Genomic DNA, 23409 nt, shown 5'->3' on the forward strand with positions numbered 1-23409 from the left:
TAATGCAGCCGAGATTAGCCTGACCAATGCATTATGTTATCAGTATGCCAAAGCAGAACACAAGAACAGGAAAAGAGTCGACTTTCCTTGGAATGCAAGAGGCCTATACAAGAATTTAATCTGAAATTGACATCAAACAGCCCCGAACAATGGGTCTCATGTGCAAACATGCCAAAAATGCATACAATTTGTTTTTGTTCTAGCTCCCTCCCAGGAGAATTCAAACAGTCAACAAAACCATGTTTCAGGTACAATGGGATGCCGATAGCGTTATGAATAATGACATAGCCTGGAGAAACCGTCTAGGAAAAGAGAGAGAGAGAGAGAGAGAGAGAGAGAGAGAGAGAGAGAGAGAGAAATTGCTCTTCTGCTAATGTGGGTGCTCCGATTTGCATACGGCACTCCCCACACTTGCAAAGGCAAAATTCGTTTTTCTGAAGGGAATAATGCAACATGCTTATCACTTTGTCGTGGGGAACTGTCCCAGCCTTGCTAAACCTTAAGGACTATGGGGGCACTGGAGCGCTCCCAGAACTTTGAATTTGTCATCGGGGATGCCCGTATTTGGAAAGAGAGCCTGGCAGCTTGCTACCTGTTCCAATCCTCTGGTTTACCTGACCAGCACACAGTCCCAACATTAATGCCACTCCATGGGCCTTTCCCCACTTACCTTAAGCCCTGTGCTACTCTCCTCAAGTAGCGCGGGGTCCCGGGGCACTCCCCACTGCAGGGGCGGTGACAATGCAGCCGCCCCGACGCTGCCGCTGTCGCACCCCCTCAGCCCACGTCATTCCTGGAGCTGGAGAAAATGGCGTCTTTTGACAACCCCGCGCAGAGCAGAGCACGGGGTCTTGGGGAAGCCAGGGCGCACGCCAGAAATGACACACGCAGTGAGTAGCGTGCAGCGACGGCGGTAGAGGGAAAAGTGGGGAAAGGCCCCATCTTGCACGTCTCCTCCGCTAAAGCAGACCACAGTTTAGTGGGAACGCTTCTGGAGTGGCCCGCTGTCCTTTGTTTCAGCAATAATTCCCCAGGCTTGAGCTGAGCAGTCTTGCGCCGGGGCTGATTTTCATCCTTGTCATTTCACTCTGATGCCTTTTTTTCTTGCATCTGTATTGTGGGGGGGGGGGGGGGGGGTGCTCTGCATGCAGAAGATCCCAGGTTCAATCTCTGGCATCTCTGGTTCGACGCTCTCAAGGAGCAGCTGTGTGCAACTACCTTTTTCTACCTGAGAATCTGGAGAGTTACTGCTGAATAGGGCAGACCTTGTTGAACTAGAAGGGTTGGCAACCTGCGGATCTCCAGATGTTCATGGACTACAATTCCCATCAGCCCCTGCCAGCATGCCCAATTGCCCCGCACACACGCATCATGTGCTCATATGCACCCCCATATCAATTAGATTTCATAGACCGCCTCATCCCCAAAGGGCTCTAGGTGGTTCACAATACACTATATAACAGTGATGGCGAACCTAGGGCACGGGTGCCAGAGGTGGCACTTGGAGCCCTCTCTGTGGGCATGTGCACACAGAGTTCATCGGGGTGGTGGTGGAAAATCACCATCACCCCCCCCCCACACACACACACACATATCTAGGCTGGCCTGGGCCACTGAGCACGACGTGCGCGCACCGCAGTGAGCAGGGAGGGCTCGGCTGGCGGGCCTGTTGCCTTTGCTCCATGTGGCTGCTTCCCGGGGGGCGGGGGGGTGCTCAGAGGAGGCAGAGATGCTAGAGAGGCACAGAGCGGTGCACGCGGAACTTCCTGGAGGCCAGAGCAGGCTGGATCCTGCTCGAGCGGGTGGGGTGGAGGAAGAGGGAGCCAACCAGTTTTTTCTAAAGTAAAACCTCAGCATTCAGGTTAAATTGCCAGGTTGGCACTTTGTGATAAATAAGTGGGGTTTGGGTTGCAATTTGGGCACTCGGTCTCAAAAAGGTTCGCCATCACTGCTATATAACATCCAATAAATACTTAAAAACACATCTAAAGATTTAACATTCAAAGTGCAGCATAACAAATCAAATAACAACAGTCTGAAACCCCATGTTGGTGGCACCCAGTCTTAAGGCCGGGAGCGCCCATGATAGAACCAATATGGGGCAGTGCCAGGGATGACAAAATGTGGCAGGGCCTCATGAGGCCAGCCTGGGAGTGAATCCTGTGTCATGAGTCACATTACCCCATTTTGAGCACGTTTGGCGTTCATGTCCAAACGTAATTGTCATTCCAGAATTTTCCATTTCTAAGCGTTCTGTTAATGCAGCTAGGGAAAAAAATGCATTGAATGGAAGCGTGGAAGCCTTTGTAACATTTTCCAGAAATGCAGCCCATGGAAATATGGATTTCAAGCCTATTTAATACGTTTTCACCTATGTGGGTGTGGAAGAACACAAAAGCAACAACACCCTCCGGGTTACGTTCACTGGGACAGGCATGTTTTAACTTAACCTTGAGCATTTCGACTCGCTCACTGCTGCGGCTTCTCTTCAACCAGGAAGTCTTTCTGCTTTCTTGAGATGTTTCATAGGAAGGAAAGTTAAGCTCGTCTAAAACGCTGCTGAGATTAAAATTGATCAGACTTTCGGTGGAATGGCGCTTCAAGCTGCTGGAGCCTCTGAGAGCTCCCGGACCACAGATTGCAGATAAAACAGCGGTTCTCAACCTGTGGGTCGCGACCCCTTTGGGGGTCAAACGACCCTTTCACACGAGTCGCCGATGACCATAGGAAAACACATATTTCCGATGGTCTTAGGAACCGAGACACTGCTCCTCTATCCGTCTCTAGGCAGGTCCGCCCACATACAGATACGCCCACATACAAGTACCCGGCGTGATGACATCATTGCGCCAACCCCATCACATACATCCCGTACAAATACAGGATGGGGTTGGCGCAGTGGTGGGATCCAAAAATTTTAATAACAGGTTCCGATGGTGGTGGGATTCAAACAGTGGCGCCGCCGCACACACGCACCTCCAGTCCCTATTGGGCAGGGAGGTTGCTTTAGTAACCCCTTCTCAGCACTCAGAAAAAATGAGTAAGTGGTGAGAACTGGTTGGATCCCACCTCTGATCCCACTTCACGCTAGGAGGAATTCTTAATCATTTTGCTGGAGCCAACAGGGCTTAAAGAAAGGCAAAAAACTAGCATATTACTCCAGGGGTGAAAGTAAGTTGGTACAGGCTGTACTTTCCATCTGATTGGTATACAGAAGGCTCCAGATTCAAGCCCCAGTATCTGTTAGATTTAGTTGAATTATGGATCAGCCCAGTAGTGTGTGTGAGTGCACTTTTTAGAAACTTCCCAAGACATAAATATAAAAGGTAAAACTTACATTTATTCAAGCATCTCCAGTTCACAGCTTTGTTCCAGGAAAAAGGTAAAGAGGAAGAAACCCTAATCTAAGAATTACTTTCCCTACAACAAGTGGGCGCTCTAACCAGTGGTGGGATCCAAAAAATTTAGTAACAGGTTCCGATGGTGGTGGGATTCAAACAGTGGCGTCACCGCACACTTGCATCTCCAGTCCCTATTGGGCAGGGAGGTTGCTTTAGTAACCCCTTCTTGGCACTCAGAAAAAATTAGTAACCACTTCTAGAGAAGTGGTGAGAACTGGTTGGATCCCACCTCTGGGTTGGCGCCACAATGTACTTATGCGGACCAGGGTCACCACAACATGAGGAACTGCGTTAAAGGGTCGTGGCATTAGGAAGGTTGAGAACCACTGAGATAGAGGCGACTTTGCCAGCTGTAGAGTAAGTTTTTTTTACCTTTCACCTCCCCAGATATTGGAAACTTTGAATTTGACAGGTGGGCCAGAAGAGACTGGATTTTAAGCACATGAGTCATGAGAAAATCCAGAACTGGTAGTATGAATGAGCCATCGAGCTCTTGAAAACAGCCTCTCTCTCCTTTTCGTTTTTCTTCTCATTAGTTCCTCTTCCATGCTGCTTTCCAACCCCACCCCCGAAGGCCAATACCTGTTCAAATGGCTACTGACAGCCAGCGTGGTGTCGTGGTTAAGAGCAGGTGCACTCTAATCCGGAGAACCGGGTTTGATTCCCCGCTCTGCCACTTGAGTTGTGGAGGGTTATCTGGTGAACCAGATTAGCTTGTGCACTCCAGCACATGCCAGCTGGGTGACCTTGGGCTAGTCACAGTTCTTCGGAGCTGTCTCAGCCCCACCTACCTCACAGGGTGTTTGTTGTGAGGGGGGAAGGGAAATGAATATGTAAGCCTCTTTGAGTCTCCTTAAAGGAGAGAAAGGGGGGATATCAATCCAAACTCTTCTTCTTCTACTTAAGATGCAGCCCTCCGCACACCCGGACTCTAGGTTGGACCTGGGGATACCCTGGAACTACAGCTCGTCTCTAGATTACAGAGATCAGTTACCCTGGAGAAAATGGATGGTTTGTAGGGTGGCTACTATGGCACTGTACCCCACTGGGGTCCTTGTTCTCCCTCAGGTTCTGTCCGCAAATTGACACGAATTTCCCAACCTGGATCTGGCCACCCTCCCACCCCGCGCTAGAGACATGGGGACCCTAAGTGGCCAGTGTCGACTTGGCAACCCGACAAAGCCATAATTCCTCAATTTGCATACTCACATGCACATGCAGGTTGAAAAATCACAGAAAAATCCCCTTTGTTGTAGGAAAACACTGTATGTATGAAGGATGTACACACATTAGGAGCAGCAGTGGCGTAGGAGGTTAAGAGCTCGTGTATCTAATCTGGAGGAACTGGGTTTGATTCCCCGCTCTGCCGCCTGAGCTGTGGAGGCTTATCTGGGGAATTCAGATTAGCCTGTGCACTCCCACACACGCCAGCTGGGTGATCTTGGGCTAGTCACAGCTTCTGGGAGCTCTCTCAGCCCCACCTACCTCACTGGGTATTTGTTGTGGGGGAAGGGCAAGGAGATTGTAAACCCCTTTGAGTCTCCTACAGGAGAGAAAGCGGGGGATATAAATCCAAACTCCTCCTCCTCCTCCTCCTCCTTCTTCTCCTCCTCCTCCTCCTCCTCCTCCTCCTTCTTCTCCTCCTTCTTCTCCTCCTCCTCCTCCTTCTACTACTACTACTACTACTACTACTACTACTACTACTACTACTACTAAAAGGGAGATAATTATGTTTGTTAACCCTTTGTGGCGGGGAGTTAATCAATTATGACCCCAAATGCATAGAGCAGGGGTCTCCAACGGGTAGTAGTTTGTGCATCATCTAGAACAGGAATCCCCCAAACAGGGCTCATGGGCAGTATGCCTATACCTGTCCTGGAGACCACCACATGTTTTTACAAAGTGGCGCCTGTAGGTATTGCCCAGCAAAACTTCCTATTGGCCACTTGAGGTACAATTGGCTGGGCAGATTAAAATAACGTTGTTTCGGTGGCCGATATCACAACAGTGTTGGTTTTATTTTTTCTCACTCCTCTTTCCCATTGTATTTTTAAAATTACCCCTCCCCCTTTTCCTCCTGCACTTGGCTTTCCCCTCTAGCCATTTTGTGGTTACACAACATATATTTTAAAGACAAGCTTTTATGTCGTAAGATTTTTCTCTGGGCCATTTAGATGATAGCTTCGTTTCAGGTCCGTATACTATTCCTGGTCCGTACACTGCTTCTATGATAAAGCAACTCTTGGTAGTATGTCAGGGAATGAGAGGAGGGAGTCATTTGGGATATTTTACATTACTTAGAAAATCTGCTCAACGAAAACGTTGGAGACCCCTGGCATACAGAATCATCTACAAACAGTTCCTTAGAAGAAATTATTTGAGTCTTGCGAGAACTTTCTTGGGATACTGCAAGCAAAAAGCCCAGCTAGGCTCATAGGCGAATGAGGAATAACTATAAACTTCAAGAAGTGTTAACAATCCCATGAGCATCTATCTTTGGAATATAAACTCTTGCTACTTGTTACTGCTGCTTGAACTGTGAGCAATATTTTGTTTAATCAGCATATAAAAGAATGAGGTGCCGGGGGAAAGTTAAAATAAATAAAGATAAAGTACAGTGTGTAAAAACTCTATTGCAGCAAAACATAAAGGGAAATGAAATATCGGGCCCACATTCTGTATACAATATACTGTACTTGTCAGGGCATTTTAAAATATAATATTTTCTCTCTCTCTCTGAGATACCTTGGCCCACATCCCAGGATCGAGCAGCAATGAAACCTTACAGCCTAAAAAAAATCTCAGCCAAAAAAACAAAACAAAAAACTTTAACAAAACTTGAAACCTCCTCTGTTTAGCTTCACCAAGCTCCCCGTGGGTGTTGTTTGCAACACATTTTGTAATAACCCTTTGTTATTTGTGAAATTTGTTTTCTCTACAAACTCCATAAACATTATTAACCTGAAAAAAATCCAAAGCTGAGATGGCACACAAAATTGTTCGTGCTGGTGCCGCAGAGGTGGCGAATCTGATCTCTCCTGCCTGCCAGGGATAATCTGACTGTCAAGCGTGTAGAAGCATAAATTCTTTTAGAGTGACGTGCAGGTGAGACCTCCTAAATCCCATTTCTGCCAGTCCCAGACTTGGTGCTGGCATGCACTCATGTGCCATTAGCAATTCAGTGAATCACTGGAGACTCCCATAAGCACAAAATCACCACCCACTAAGAAGACTGCCCACTTTCCTGTCAGCTGCTAGTGTGGGACAGGAAATTCTCATTGGATCCTAATGCAGAGGAGGTGCCAGAATTAGAACAAGGAGGAGGAGGAGGAGGAGGAGGAGAAGAAGAAGAGGAGGAGGAGGAGGAGGAGGAGGAGGAGAAGGAGAAGAAGAAGAAGAAGAAGAAGAAGAAGAAGAGGAGGAGGAGGAAGAGGAGGAGGAGGAGGAGGAGTTTGGATTTATATCCCCCCTTTCTCTCCTGCAGGAGACTCAAAGGGGCTTACAATCTCCTTGCCCTCCCTCCCTCACAACAAACACCCTGTGAGGTAGGTGGGGCTGAGAGCTCCGAGAAGCTGTGACTAGCCCAAGGTCACCCAGCTGGCGTGTGTGGGAGTGCACAGGCTAATCTGAATTCCCCAGATAAGCCTCCACAGCTCAGGCGGCAGAGCTGGGAATCAAACCCGGTTCCTCCAGATTAGATACACGAGCTCTTAACCTCCTATGCCACTGCTGCTCCTGGGGATTACTTGCTGTCAGAGGAGGTTGTCTGTTGCATCTCTGCATGGGTTACTGCTCTGGGCTTATTCCTTACCAATCAAAAAGGTAGCACCAGTCAATGAGCTATGCTGAAACATAGAAAATAAGCCCACTGAGTATTCTAAACAAACTATTTTTGGAAGGAGGTTATAAGAGTGACATTGCGCTACTTAAGGTCCAGTCAAACAAATCAGCCCATTACCTCTAGCTGAAAAGAGCACCTAAAACATCATTTAGCACATTCCCCTCCATAAAGGCAGGGGGGAATTTATCATCCCTGTATCATCCCTGATAAGATGTGACAAGTCTACACTCGATTAACTTCAGCAATAACTGTTGCACAACATATCTCTCCACAGCTGGTTCACAAAGCGTTTCCTTAATGCTTAGCCTGAAATGTTCTGTCTTCTGTTTAAGATCTCACTTTGTACTGTTCTCAATGGCAAAGGGAGATAATTGATACCTGCCTCTGTTAAAGACCTTGTTACATGTTTATTAAAAAAAAATACCCGTCTTCGGAGAAGCCTTACCAGCCCAAGTATAAGCATGCCTTGCTCTTTTAAGAATCCTTCTGCTGGACTCCTTTGAAATCCCTTCCATTTGGAATAGCTGGATAACATATGGAGTTTCTTTAGAATCATAAGTTGGAAGAGACCCCGAGGGCCATCAAGTCCAACCCCCAACAATGCGGGAACACACAATCAACGCACTCCTGACATGTGTCAGCCAGCCCCTCTTAAAAAACCTCCAAAGAAGGAGACTCCGCCACTCTCTGAGGCAGTGAATTCCACTGTCGAACAGCCCTTACTGTCAGGAAGTTTTTCCTGGTGTTTAGGTGGAATCTCTTTTCCTTCACCTTGAACCCATTACTCCTGGTCCTACTCTCTGAAGCTGCAGGAAACAAGCTTGCTCCCTCGCCAACATGACATCCCTTCAAATATCTGAACACGGCTATTACGTTTCCTCTTAATCTTCTCTTCACCAACTAAACATACCCAGCTCCCTATAGGCCCATCCCATAGAGCTACTAGACTGTCCAATTCTTTCTCATGATGGAAAAGCAGGTGCTTGCTATTCCCACTCCAGAAACTGTGATGCAAATAGTGCATAAACACAAAGGGTTCACACCATAAATTATGGGAGGTGAAATAGGAGCCATTTATTCCAAATAAGTTTGGGTATCTGTATGACAAGGATCTAGTGATCTGAGGTACCAGCTAATGGCAGGCAGTCGTCCACCCATTCCTGCCACTGCCTGTCAAAACTCAGCAGCATCTGCATTCCAGCATAATGTCACTTCCTGTGTGATGTAGAAGTGCCAACACTGTGTCAAGGCAAGCCTTTTCACTGTTTCCAAAATTCTATGGAAACCGTACAGTTGTGAGGGAAGTGCTACAACACTCCTCATGCAATGCCAGCACCTCTGCATTAAGCTGGATGTTATGTCATGGCGTGGGCCTGAACAGCACCACTCTCTGTTCTCCCCTCTTGAAAGCTACCACCAGTTGCCAAGAGGGGCCAGGCAACCCCACCTGGGCCCATAACCTCACCAGGCAACTCCATCAGGTGGACCTTTACAACATTTATGAAACAGTCTGGTGGCAGAAAGTACTATCAAGTTGTAGCTGACTTATTGCAATCTGATAGGGATTTCAAGGCAAGAGACAAAGACAGATGATTTGCTATGGCCTGCCTCTGAATAGCAACCCTGGACTTTCTTGGTGGTCTCCCATCCAAGTACTAACCAGGGCTGATACTACTTATGCTCCAAGCTCTAATGACATCAGGCTAGCCTGGGCCATCCAGGTCAGTGAAGGAAACTGTATGGACAGCTAGATTCAAGTCCAGTAGCATCTTACAGATCAATTAGATTTGGGGGAGGGATAAGCTTCCGAGAGTCAAAACTCTTCCAGATACCTGATGAAAACAGCTTTGACTCTTAGCAGCTTATACCCCAAAAATCTTGTTGGTCTCTAAGGTGTCTCTGGCCTGTCATCTAGCTGATCTACTGCAGACCAATATGGCTACTCTCTGAAACTGTTAAAAAGTAGACTCACTGGTATTTTCTCACTGGTATATTATTGGTGTCTGGCTACACAGATTGATGTATGTGCACATTATAAATGTTCATGTTGATATATGGTACATGGGGGGAAAGCAAGTAGTATCGCAACTGTGCCCTGACCTGAATGGCAAGGTTAGGCTGACCTTCTCAGATCTCAGAAGCTCAGCAGGGTTGGCCCTGGTTGGTATTTGGATGGGAGGCCACCACAGAAGTCCAGCACCAGTATGCAGAGGCAGGTAGTAGCAAACGACCTCTGAACATTTCTTGCCTTGCAAACCTTACAGGTTCACTGTAAATTAGCTGTGACTTTGCTGCACTTTACATATGCATAGTAACTGGGTACAGTAACTGTTTGTCTGTATTCACCTTTGGTTTTTCTAGAACCGATTTCAGAGATTTCTCCCATAACTGCTTTGCTAATGTAAGGTCTAACCGTGGTGGCGAACCTTTGGCACTCCAGCTGTTATGGACTACAATTCCCATCAGCCCCTGCTAGCATGGCCAATTGGCCATTCTGGCAGGGGCTGATGGGAATTGCAGTCCATAACAGCTGGAGTGCCAAAGGTTCACCACCACTGGAAGGGTGGGGGAATTTCCACCAATTCCTTCTTGTTGCTACAAACTGTCAGTTTACTTTTCAGGGCATCCCTAAGGCTCCCCTGTTCTCTAGGAGCAACATTTTGGAGAGATCAGTGGAAATCTGGGGGTGGGGGGGTGGGGGGAGAGATGATCTGTTCCTCTGAGAAAAAAAATTGCTTTCCTGAGCAGCAAACTTAGTCTGGATCAAACCCCATGACTAGCAGAGAATAAAGGCACAATGATCAAGTACATTCAGGCACCTAGAGGCATGATTATAGCTGCAGGACTATCAGTCCAGTACAATCCAATGGAATTTACACTGAAGAACGCCCGAAGCAATTGCTGTCCGCTTTCAGATGGAGCCTTGTTATAACAGGTGTCCAACACCACCAGTACAATAGTACCACAAGGTTTCTGAACTACAGACCCTAATATAACACTAATAAAAATCCTGTGTGGTACTAAACAAAGAAGAAGAAGAAGAAGAAGGAGGAGGAGGAGGAGGAGGAGGAGGAGGAGGAGGAGGAGGAGGAGGAGGAAGAGGAAGAGGAAGAGGAAGAGGAAGAAGAAGAGTTTGCATTTATATTCCACCTTTCTCTCCTGTGAGGAGACTCAAGGTGGCTTACAAGCTCCTTTCCCTTCCTCTCCGCACAACAGACACCTTGTGAGCAGTGGTGGGATCCAAAAATTTTAATAACAGGTTCCGATGGTGGTGGGATTCAAACAGTGCCGCCGCCGCACACATGCACCTCCAGTCCCTATTGGACAGGGAGGTTGCTTTAGTAACCCTTTGCTCGGCACTCAGAAAAAATTAGTAACCACTTCTAGAGAAGTGGTGAGAACTGGTTGGATCCCACCTCTGCTTGTGAGGTAGGTGGGGGTGAGAGCTGTGAAGAACTGTGACTAGCCCAAGGTTACCCAGCAGGAATGTAGGAGTGCAGAAACACACCTGGTTCACCAGATAAGCCTCTGCCACTCAGGTGGAGGAGTGGGGAATCAAACCCAGTTCTCCAGATTAGAATCCACCAGCTCTTAACCACTACACCATGCTGGCCTACACTACACCACAAAGGTTCTGTGTGGTGCCAAAAAAGTTCACTAAGCTAACCGGAACCTGGATGTGTACTGGTCTCGTCCAAGCTTCAAGGCTAGTGGAACATAAATTCCATTTATGGGATTTATGGGATTTATTCTATTGGGTTGTACTGTGTGCACTGATTCCCACTTAATTTAAAGGGTGGACTAGCAACCAGGTCAGGACTGTATAAAGAGGAAAAGAATGGCTGGTTGGGGATATGGGAGACTTGCAAGCAATGGAAGCACACAGCCTTTGTTGTGAGCACACAGCGAAGAGCCAGCTGGGAAGAGAGAATCTGAACACGGCCACACCTGCAACGGAATGGATTGTGCTGTACCTAATTAGCATGCCAAAATGGGGAAGAGACAGTTACTTCATGGAGGGGCTGGTCTATTGTCCGCCATTTGTTTTGCAACCTCTTCTAGAAACACAATAATAGAAGACTGGCTGCCGTGAATGAGTCCAATGTTGGTATAAACAGCAAGGGATTCGGAAGAGCAATCAACCTGTACAGCCCAAGGCACTGAGAAATCTTGTAACGTGGACTGCTACTCTCTGTACAAACAGTTTCACAATTTTCGTTATTCAGTACTAAAAAAATGTGTTGGTGTTTCAGTGCCTTGAAGTCTCTTTTCCTTCAGGTCTTTTGATAAAAACAAAGAGTTCCAGTTAAATGTGTATTACGAGAGATGCTGTAACTCAGAGGTGTCCAACTCTGGTGCTTCAGATGTTCATGGACTACAATTCCCATCAGCCCCTGCGGCCTGACCACTTGGCCATCTCAGCAGGGGCTGATGGGAATTGTAGTCCATTAACATCTGAAGCACCAGAGTTGGACACCCCTGCTGTAACTTGTAAAACAATGCCTAGGGACCTTCCTCCTATGCGGAAAAGGCTGAAGAATTTGACGGTTAAAAAAAAAACTTTAGGGAAAAAAGTCATCTAAGGTGAAACACGAAGACATTTATGGAACTGTGCATGGTACAGTGAGAGCAGAAAGGAAGAGGGGATAGAAATAATGTTTTCTCTGTTCCCCATAGTGCTAAAGGGCACATGATAATGCTGATGAATGGACAGTGCATTTGAGACAGACACAAGAAAGTGTTTGACAACATTTATTATGTGTTTAGTTCACCTCTCTCAATAAGGCCGTTTCCATACATGGCCACGGTGGTAGAGACCGTTGGGTCGGCGCCATGCAATTAACGGTCCCAAGAAATGTGGGACGATACGCCGCGCTGTCGCCCGATTGACTTAGCTTCCCTGCGACCGTCTGGCGCGTCACCGAGGCCAGGGGACACGCCCCCCTGCCCTGCGCGACCGCACCAGAGTCGTAGGGCAGCGGGGGGGGGGTGTCCCCGGGCCTCGGCGACGTGCCAGACGGTCGCAGGGAAGCTAAGTTGATCGGGGCAGGAGGGCGGGATGGTGCCTTCCAGCCGCTGCCGTTCGCACGGGAGCGGTTGGAAGCCGCTGTTTCCCAAAAACTAGGCTGTTTACCTAGTTGGGAACTAGCAGCTTCGCGCCACTCGAGAGACACGAGGGCGGCGCAGCTGCGAAGTAGCTGCGCCCCCCATGCGAACAGCTCCCTGGGGACAGCGTTTTTGCTGTCCCCAGGGCGCTGTATTAGGCCCGGGCAGAAAGGGCCTGAGGTTCAGTGAGGAAGCAGGAGAAAAATGGGGTGGGGATTGGCTCTGCACCAATGCCACCACAGGCGGAGCATTCACTGGGATATGTGGGGTCACATATCCCTGGCCACATGCCTGCTGGTTGCATGGGGGGTGGAGAATCGCCCCCCCCACACCCCTGGGCCCCACCCCGCCAGGCTGCCCCTTCAGTCAGTGGAGGCTCCGCCAGCCGAAGGAGCAGCCTGGTTGGGCTGCCGCTGAGCGCCCCTCAGTAAATGGGGCACAGGAGGGGGAGGGGGGGCGCCTGGAGCAGTTGTGGCCCCAGGTGCCATTCTCCCCCCCATGCCTCTGGATGCCACAACATTACTTCCACCTCAAAAACTGGAAATGATGTCACTGCATCAGCATGACACTCCAGGATTTACCTGAAAATCTATAGTTTTACCATAACATTTGGGGGAATCCTAGAGCATCACACTGAACGCAATGGACTGCAACTCTGACCCTCCATCTCTCAAGTGCTCGTGTAAATCCATCCAATCAACATGAAAATACAGAAAAACGAATAAAATGATACTCTCGATGGTCAGCGGGACCATTCAAACTTGTGTAATCCCAACCAAGCGGACAACTTTCATTACACTACCAGTATATAAGCAATAGGCAGTTTTTCTTCTTCTCCGCCAACAGAAAAGTGATTCTTCTAGAAAAAGGCTTCTAGAAGAATTCTTCAAAGGATCCCTCTACTCATAGGTGGTTTCTGCACAGCACACTAATAACGTGTGTGACACGTAATTGTTAATGAACCCATTTTCCTCTGTTTGACTTCGCATTGGAGATTTCATTCCTCCAGGAAGTGATTTAAAACAGTCCAGGTTCCTGTGGCTCCTTTGATTCCTTAGTTCAGCAATTTTTGTAAAACACGGGTTGAGGGAAAATATAACCCATTTTAAGGAAAGAGCCCGGTGTGAAATTCTTCTGCAAAATGGGATAAATAGCTTCCTCAGCTGATCGCATTGTTGGCCAAATCCTACTGTAAATATCCAGCTGGTACCTCTTTGTTTGTAATTTAAACTCCTTGTAGTGAGTCCTATCTTCAACACCCTGTTCTCCTCTAGGCCCCTTCCGCCCATGCAGAATAATGCACTTTCAATCCACTTTCAGTGCGCTTTGCAGCTGTGCGGAATGGCAAAATCCACTTGCAAACAATTGTGAAAGTGGATTGAAAGTGCATTATCCTGCATGTGCGGAAGGGGCCTAAGTCAGTGGTGGTGAACCTTTGGCACTCCATATGTTATGGACTACAATTCCCATCAGCCCCTGCCAGCATGGCCAATTGACCATGCTGGCAGGGGCTGATGGGAATTGTAGTCCATAACATCTGGAGTGCCAAAGGTTCGCCACCACGGGCCTAAGTACACCACGTTATGCAGCTTTATAACCATATCCAGCAAGGTATGGAAGTAGAGGCATAGGTACCCATGAGCTGACAACCTGGGATCTTCCCCACTGTCCTTTGCCCCCTTTCTGATCTAGGAAAGGGTTGGCCAAGGTTTAGGCACTCAAATGTACTAACAGCTGCATCCGTCAGACAGCTGTAGCAGGGAAGGGGAAAGGGAAGAAGCTCACCCTTTCTGCCTCTTGTGCGAGCAGAGCTCCACTCAGGGAGGAGAAAACAACAATTTCACTGGGGAAAAAGTTTGACTCCAGGAACACCTTTAAGGCAACAAAGTTTTATTCTTGGTATAGGTCAGTGGTGGCGAACCTTTGGCACGGGTGCCAGAGGTGGCACTCAGAGCCCTCTCTGTGGGCACTCACGCACAGAGTTCATCATGTGGGAGGGGGTGGAAAATCACCCCCCACACACACACACACTCACATCTAGGCTGGCCTGGGCTGAAGTCGACCCACGTGGTCAGCGCAAGAACGAGACGAGACGCGGAGATAACATCTGGTGGAGATCGCCAGCAGCGGAGCTGAGGTCCGGCGGTTCTAGCGAAGTCTCCGCTGCTGGTTCCTGGCACCTTTATTGTGATTCTATCGGGGCGTAGAAGGGAGGAACCGAGGAGTTCCGGGAGAGTGGGAGGTCGGGAGACCATCATGTGATCCATGCTCTCACCTGGCTACGTGCGCGGAGAGGAGCCGCAGTTGCCTGAGCCCAATCCCCACCTGGGGGGGGCAAGACCATTGTCCCTGCTACCGTGACTGAGCCAGACAGTTCATGACCCGCGACTCAGGGGATGAGAGTGGGGCGCGGTGGCGCACCAGAAGCGCCTGTGAGGGAGCTGCAGGTTCCAGCGCCGAATTAATGGTGCTGTTGGTCAGCTGCATTACTACATCTCCTCCTTTTTACATTTTTTTAGAAGGGAGGCCGAAAATGCTGAGGCTTATTTAGGGACGGTCCCCTCCGCTGTTTGGTCGAAAGTTGACCGAAAGCGTTGTGCAAATAGAACTTGGCTGCGGGCAGGGGAAAGTCTAGGGGCTTCTTGCCAATAATGCTACAGGCAATATTAGATACATTGAATCAAACAAGACCACGATGAGGCATACAATCAAACCAATGCAGAGCCAAAATGATAAGCACTCAACCATCCTCCTCCCGCAGCCAGCTCCAGAGGCTGACCACCAATGGGGGGCAATACATCATACTTAGACTGATAACTTTTTGCAATTCACGCATCTCTTCATACAGAATCAATTGGGAGTTATCAGAGAGATTAAAACACATATTATGTACATTCTCACAACCTTGGTGATGTAATAACAACAAGTAATCAATAGCGTAACGATTATCTAGGGACGCTGACGGTTCCTGTTGCCCGGAGGCTAGGGCATCCAGAGCGTGGAGGTAGAATTGATGGACTTCAAGATACACAGGCCAGTCGGGCCAATAGTCTTAGTGCATTGTAAGAGGCGAAGTCCAGGATTCCCACTCAGGAAACCGCCACAGGGAGGCGAGCTTCGCTGTGGAGAGGGTAACCGCCGCCCGCAGGAGGGATCGAAGGCAGAGCGAGGGCGGCGGCGGCGTGTGCCCGGCTCCTGGGCGGAGCCTGAGGTAGAACAATGGTGAGGCTGCTGAGGCAGCAGAGGGTCCCGCAGAGAGCCGGGCGGGATGAAGTTGAAAGTTCTTTCCCCGCAGGTCCAGAACCAGCCCTTAGAGCAGGATGCTCCTGGCACGGGGAATGTCCTCCATGTGCTGCAGACAGTTCCAGCTGGCCGGTGCCGATGAATGGGCCTGGTCGCCTTGGTTGGCCACGCCGACGATGCGAAGAGGTGTTGACTCGGGCGATTAGCTGGCTGGTCTTGGTGATAAGGGAGAGAGCGCCGGGCCGGGAGGGATTGGACGACGGGTCCCTCAGCGTCAGCCATGGAATACCTGATGGATGAGTGCATCTCATGAAGGGATTCTCCTAAACCAGACTCAGAAGGAAGTCTCCAGGGCTTTGCAAACGGGGAGCAGGCAGGAGCTTAGCAAACTCCCCGACTCCTAGGCACCTCGGCCCAGGCAGAAAGATGAGATCGCTGGCAGCGCAGCAAACCGCTCCCAGATGTTGGTCTGGGTGAAAGCTCGGTTGTAAGTGGCCATTGCCATCGCAGGAGGCAGCAGAGCAGGCAAAGTGATGGTGGCCGAAGTTGGCGGTGATGATTGCAAAGAGAGCGCACAGAGGTTCCTCGGTGTCTCGGGTTTTGCTTACGAAAGCAGTTTGAGCTTGGCTATGCCGTTTAATTTTTTCCCCAGGTCATCCGGGTCTTGGACCGCCTAAGCGCCGGCGCCGGGCGTTCGCTGAGGCCGCTTGGCGGATCCTCAGAGAGATGCGTTCCATCTCTGGGATAGTTGTTCCCTGGCCATTCCATGCTGGCCCGCCATGGCGAAATCGAACTAGCAGGAGCCCGTAGAATAAGGACTGAAACACAACTCTTCCCCCAGGTTATGGTATCGGTCCCCGCCCCAGCCCGGTTCTAGAGCCGGTGGCGGAGATCAAGATCGAAGCTTTTATTTGAGTTAGAGTTTAATGTGTGAGGCTATTTTGCAGACTGGCGTAGTTGAGTGGTTGCTTTAATGGCTTCTCCTGCTGGGGCCCATCCCCTTTCTCAAAAAATTACTTGACAGGGAGGGCAGGCATGGACCCTGGGGAATTGTGGTATGCATGCTTAATCAGTAGTACGAAAGGGGCTTTGAGCCTCTTTTGGGGATACTACAGGGGAACAAGGCATTCAGGCTGTTGAAGGCAGAGGACTCTACGCAGAGGGTTTTCCTTGTAAGGGAAATGTACTTACCGCGGACCTTTGGTGGCCAACGCGAGGGGGGGCTGGATGGTGCTAAAATTTTGTAATCTAATTATTTTGGGAAATGCCGCCCGCCGAAACCACTCTTAAGGGCGGTTTCGCCAAGCCGCCTAGAAGTGATGATGGTGCTATAATACCATGATTCACTGGAGGTTTCCAACTGGTTTCCAGGAGTGAATTTGCGCGGCAGCCTCCTTTAACCTGGGCCTATCCTGGCAGCGCTGCGGTACCAGGATGGGCCCAGATTTTAATCCAGGAGGGCCAGTCAATAATTGGCCTCTCCCGCCCTTTGGTTGGAAGAATGGAAGGAGAGGAACGGAGGGGGGTAACGGCTTCCGGCGAAGTTTGAAGGCAATTCGGAGGTACAATCAGATTAGGCGATCTGGCGCAGATGGATTTATCCATCCCAGACTAAGGTCGCTTTTGACTGGCTCATGAGGTCTCTCTTCCCCAGAGATTAACATGGATGTCCAAGACGATGGGGCTGCATCGCGAGCTGTCGCTTCCGTCCTGGCTGGGACCGCGAGCGGGCGGATGTTCACCGCTGTTTGTTTCCACCCCCCAGATGTGCGGCAAGCCTCGCCGCCACTGGTCAGGCCACTCGCTGTCCTGATGACAGTCACATCAGCGCCGGGTGTCTACCAGGCTCTTAAACATGCATCCTCTATAGCGAGCCCAGGTAACGGAGCTTCCGGATGGCGTTTCCACCACGATGGTGGTGCTGGCTTCATGTTGGCTGCCGCTTGTCGCCTTTATTGGGTCAGGTGAAGGGCAGCGATGGCAGGAGGATCAGCTGTGCGCAGCTGGTTCCGTGGGCAACTCCTATGGATACCCGTCCAGATCTGGAGATGGATGGTCCCTGCGCGGAGTCGACATTCGAATGATGAAATACCTCGCTCTCGAAATGGCGAGGCCTTAGGCAGCAATCTTCAGCCCAATAGTCCCTGGGTAGGGATGGGTCGCCATACCAAGCCAGCTTACAAGCGACCTCGTGGGGAACATGGAAGGAGATGGGCTGGGTGCATCGAGCTAGATGCCACGAAAGTGGGGGGCTGGGTTTGGGCCGCGGCTCGGTGTCCTGGGTCTGCTCTAATATTCTCCTCCTTGGTCCTGGGCTGGGGAGACGCCCGGTATGAAGCCCTCGACCGGCAGTCGGCTTCTCCAATGGAAGCCTCTCTGGCATCGTGGGCGCGAGACCGGCAGAGCCTTCCTCTTTTGGGGAGGACCCTCCTCCATCGGGTTATCAGGCCCCACCGGCTGCCTACATTCCCTTCGGAAGTGTCCGGTCTTCGTCAGCATAAAGCAATCATCCTGGGAGGCTGTCCCCTTGGCGGTGGAGAGTGCTGCGCGAGGAGGCTAGCTTGGTGACGGAAGATCCGGATGTCCCAGTAAGCCTCAAGCATGTCGCCAGTTCAGGGTCTTTGCCTTGCGGCCCTTGATTGCTCTGCGGCACTGCGTGGAGGCGTGCCTCTTAGCGAGGCGCATGAGGAGCCTGCTTTTGGCCTTCTTAAGCTATCTACCTGCCTCTTTGAGCGCTTCCTGGAGCCTGTCTTCACAAACTTCGGCATAGTGGCTCTTGGGGCTTTTGTGGTCGGTGATGTATGGGCCGAAGCTCTGTGTGGGTTGGCCAGAATTGTAGATCTTGACAAAAGCGCCTTTGTAGCGAGCTCAGGAGGCTTAATCGGCTAAGGGTGGGCCCTTGCGCAGGACAATCTGATTGTTGGGGTTACCGCAGAGGCATCGAGGGCCGCCAGTTGCAAGCGCGGTGTAGAAGCGCCGCCCGATACGCTGCCCTGCTAAAGCATTGCTGGCGGAACTTCGCCTCTCCCAGATCACAAATTGTGCAGGGCTCTGTGGAGCATCAGCGGAAGGTGGTCTTTCCAGTCAACCGAACTATTAAGTGATTTCCTTACGATTGCCTCTCTAGCATGCCTCTCAATTTAGGGGGCCTAGTGATTCCTACGTCCCCGCATCAGCTTGGCGAGGAGCTCAAAAAGAGGATGTTATAGCTTAAGAGGGCGGTACTGACCAACTTAACAATGCCATCCTCCTCGGCATCTGTGAAATGGGCTGACGGGCACAATGCGAGAATATCGGCATCGCCTTCCGCCAGGTTTTTTTTTTTTTTTCGAAGATCGTAGTGGCTAATACGCCTGCCAGAGTTTGAAAACCCGCTACCATTACTGGTAGGCTGTGACGGAGGCGCGTGGCTTCGAAAAATGAAGGCGGAGCAAGGGGATAGGCTGAGCGCGCAGAGAATTTTGAAATGGGCGGAGGAGCAAGGGGCAGAAGGAGGACGAGGCCCAATTTAGCCGGATATAGAAAATTCCGAGGCTGAAATTGAAGGTGAAAGATCGTACGAAGGAGGGCTGCCTTGCTGAAAGCAAGTGGTTTCATAGGTCTGCAGGCTGATGCATATACAACATTGTCTCCACGTCCAGTAGCAGTGGACATCGGGCGCCACGGTGCCTTGCGCTAAGAGTAAGCCCGATGTTTTCCCAGTCCTTAAGATTCACCGTCCCCTTCTGGGTACCATGGACATTGAGCTTCAATCTCCCTCGCCAATTGCGCCAGCTTAGCCCTCTCTTCTACGGAAAACCCTGCCGATTTCTCGCTAACAGCTTTCAGTTCGTTAACGGGTTTGTCATAAGCCCTGCTTTGCAAAGCTCCCATACTCACCGGGTGTTCCGTCTGACCCGAGAGTGTCCTAGGACTCGAAGTCCCTGGATCTCGCGCCCGATCCAGCCGGATCGCCATACCAAAGCGGTGGTCCCTGGATCGCCCGACCAAAGCGGGACTTCGCATCAGCGCCCTTTCAACCAGCCGACGGTGAGCAGGGTGGAGGTTCAGGATTCCCGGTTTCGGCACCAGCTTGAAGTCGACCGTGGTCGAGCGCAAGAACGGTGACGAGATGCGGAGATAACATCTGGTGGAGATGCGCCAGCAGCGGAGCTGGAGTCCTGCGGTCTTGGGGCGCAGTCTCTCCAGCGCGCTGGTTCCTGGCACCTTTTATTGTGATTCTATCGGGGGCGTGTAGAAGGGAGGAACGGAGGGAGTTCGGGAGAGCGGGAGGTCGGGAGATCACTGGCGTGATGGCATATTGATCTCACCTGGCAATACGTGCGGAGAGGAGCGTAAGAGTTCGAGCCTAATCCTCACCCTGGGGGGTACAGACCATTGTCCCTGGTGCCCGGTGACTGAGCCAGACAGTTCATGACCCGCGACTCATAGGGGATGAGTGAGGGTCGCGGTGGCGACCAGAAGGTCAGAGGAGCTGCAGGTGTTCCAGCTTCGACCAACGGTGCTGCTGGGTCAGCGGTGCACGTTACTACACTGGGCATGATCCTTTACCTGGGAGTAGTAAAGCTCAGTTGCTGGCAATGGGAGAAATTTCTTCTGAGTAAACTCTCCTAGGATGGCGGGATTCACCCATTTGGAAGTACTGTACCTGCTGCTTCACTAAGCTTACTCTCCCGAAAGCAATGCATTGCGTCTCAAGAGCCAACCATTTTTTCTAAACTAAAAACCTCAGTATTCAGGTTAAATTGCCCTGTTGGCACTCTGCAATAAATAAATTGGGTTTTGCCGTTGCAATTTGGAGCACTTTCGGTCTCTCAAAAAAGGTTCGCCATCACTGAGTATAGGTTTTAGTCCCTCACTCATTGTAAGCAGCCCACTTGGCTTTGCAGCCCCTTGCACATAGGAGTACTTCAATCCGAAGTAGCCATAAACTTTTCCAGGGGTCAGAAAGGGGGATGGGAAGGTAGAGAAAATCCATGATCTTTGGCACCTGGGCGATGCAGGATTAAACTCATAACATCAAAGCCATAAATTCACACCTGCATCTGGGACAGGACAGGGAAAAAAACAGAAGTTGCTTGTGATCGTGAATCCGCTCTTTGGTATCTCTTGGACGAATTTGTTTATTTAGGGATAATGTCCAAGTGTCGGGCTGATTTCATTCACATTTTCTTAACTCAGCAAATGTTCTTGAATTCGTAATGGCCCAATCTGTGTATAAATGTGGGAGAGGGGTTTCCGGCTAAATACTTTTGCAGTGTTGTTATCATTGTGGTTGATCAAATTTAGAACTTTATGGGCACGCTCTTTTGGACAATCTGGGTGTATCTTTACTAGAAGAGGCAACTTTCTTTTTTAGCATGCACTCCATAGGTTGAGTGCACCATAACGCACTGATAACAACAAAGCCGGTTGCAAGGAAAAGACATTAAATAATTCCCTGACAATAGATCTCTCAATCGGCATTGGGTTTTGGGAGTATGAATAATGTGAAAAAAACTCATTAATTAATCAGTAGTAGTAGTAATAGTAGCAGCAGCAGAAGTAAGTAAACAATGGTAAGTAAGTAAAAGCAAGCAAGCAAGTAAGCAAGGAAGGAAGGGAAGGAAGCAGGAAGCAAGCAAAGGAAGCAAAGGAAGGAAGGAAGGAAGCAAAGCAAGCAAGGAAGGGAGGAAGAAGGGAAGCAGGAAGGAGAAGGAGAGGAGGGGAAGGAAGGAAGGAAGGAAGGAAGAGGAAGGGAAAAGGGAAAGGAAAAGGAAGGAAGGAAGGAAGGAAGGGAAAGGAAGAGGAAGGAAGGAAGGAAGGGAAGGAAGGAATTATCCAGAGAAATCACAGAAAATGAAAAGAGGTCTGCAAGATCTTTTACTTGACTTTTGAATCCAAAGGCAAACAAAGGAGTTGGCACTTATAATACACGGACAACACAGTGTCGAGGATGAGAAAGGGTATTTGGATGTATTTCTAAACTTGATATTGCTAGCTAGAGAGTGTGGAATAAGAGACCATGAGACAGTTGCTGCTTTATATATTAAAAAAGTTTACTTGCCTAATAAGGGGAGCTGGCTTACATGGAGGGAAAATAAAGAACACCTTTCTATTCTAGCACTAACTTGGTTACATTAGCTTAGAACCATGTGAGCCCCACATGGTAATTTTCCTATCTAGCAAGGGCAGAGATTCACTCCTCTCATGAATCTCAACATTGTGTGTGTGAAGAGAGGATAGCTGACCGTGATAGCTTTTAATCAATGAACTGGTCCTTGTATAACTCCTGACCTCAGTAACTGAATTAGCATGCACATAGTTAACCCCTTCTCATGTCTGAATTGTGACAGACACTGCAAATCCTAACAGAGGCGTGAACATCACGGCATCAACACAGCAATACCTGGTGACAGCAGAGTGGAGATGAAAAAGAACATGAGAAGAGCTAACTAAATGTATCAATACAATTTGAAAATTGGGATTCAGCTTAATTATGGCACAAAGCCAGCTGGAGGTCATTTTACCTTACACACCAACAGCCGGTTCTACTCAACCTGTGGGTTTAGGTGACCCACTTTTGAGGCGTCGAGCATTAACGACCCTTTCACAGGGTCACCCCTAGGACCATGAGGAAAATTACAGTTATGAAGTAGCAACGAAAATAATTCTTATGGTTGGGGGTAGTGAGAATTCACAGTTCCCCAGGAGACCTTGGGGCTCACAAGGTCTCCTGGGAAGCAGAATTCCTCATCAGGCCTTTTTTTTTTTATCGAGAACAAGGCCTTTTTTGAAGCTCTGAAAAAGTTCTGAAAAAAGGAGACTAAAGGGGAAGGGGAATGGGGCTACCGGGCCCCTCCAGAAAATGTGGAGGCTGCACGACCGGCTTAGTTTGGCCTAGTGCATACGCCTCTGGGTAGGAATAGAGCCTTCGAGGGAGGGCGTTATATATAATTTAATAATCAATCAAACAAACAAAAGCCAGATCTGTTCCATATACAATTTTGAAGAGGAGTTTGCGTGAACAGGAAATGTTCTGTGGGTCTACACAGGAATAAATTACTTGAGGAAGGATAGTCTGGAGTAGGTACAATTCAACTTGAGATTCAGAGGGGTGTGGGGACGCTAGTTGCTTTATTCCTGCAAAGAAAGCAGAAAATGTGTGCATTGTGTGGAGCAAAGTTGGCTTTGGTTCTCATTCTTCTCTTCTCCAGTTCAAGCCTTGTCACTAAAAAAAAAAGTTACAGATGACGAAGCTGCTGAACATGTAAAGGCAACAAATGTTATGTGACCAAAGATGACTGGCATGACATGTGCACCTTTATGCAATCATGTTCCCTAGCTATTTTAAAAATGTCACTGTGAAAAAAAAAAAAGCTCCTATAAAATTATAATTGTCAGAAACCTTCTGGGAAACAAGATCTTCTCACAAGCACTTCTCTAGCAACCATTTTCACGAACCACTGAGAAAGTGCTTCGTTTAAGTACGGTAGCTTAATATTTATGAAGCCGCTAATTCGGGACAATTAAAAGAAATTACATGCAAAACTACCGCAAAACGCATAGCAAGGTGTTATAGAAAAAGCACTACAGTTCCAGACCATTCCTGATCTGGATCTCTAATCCACCAGAAGCAACCTATTTGGAGAAAGTTCTGAAGTGCTGAAATGCACACCGCTGTGGAGGGAAGACTAGCACTTCGGGAAGAAAACATATTCTTTGATTAGCTGGAAGGCTCCTCCGTGGCATTGATGATATTCAAAGTTAAAGCGTGTCCTCTCCTTCTCACCATCCCACCATCCCTCCTTCCCACCATCAAAGAAAGCCTGCCAACAA

The 23409-nt window shown here is 49.2% G+C and overlaps 1 protein-coding gene across 2 annotated transcripts in view; it reads right to left on the minus strand.

Moving 5' to 3' along the window:
- The window catches only part of NUDT14 (nudix hydrolase 14), an 82820-nt gene that overhangs the window by 24050 nt on the left and 35361 nt on the right, over positions 1–23409 (minus strand). The window contains exons 3-4 of one of the 2 annotated variants that reach the window (XM_048483264.1): positions 18609–18613; positions 1367–1376 (exon numbers count right to left, since the gene is read on the minus strand). The exons of the other annotated variant lie outside the window; for it this stretch is intronic. Coding sequence (XP_048339221.1) covers positions 1367–1376; positions 18609–18613 — 15 coding nt within the window. The remainder of the gene's footprint in view (positions 1–1366; positions 1377–18608; positions 18614–23409) is intronic. 2 annotated transcript variants of the gene reach the window in all.

This window comes from Sphaerodactylus townsendi, linkage group LG02 (assembly GCF_021028975.2).
Source record: "Sphaerodactylus townsendi isolate TG3544 linkage group LG02, MPM_Stown_v2.3, whole genome shotgun sequence".
Classification (NCBI taxonomy): Eukaryota; Metazoa; Chordata; class Lepidosauria; order Squamata; family Sphaerodactylidae; genus Sphaerodactylus; species Sphaerodactylus townsendi.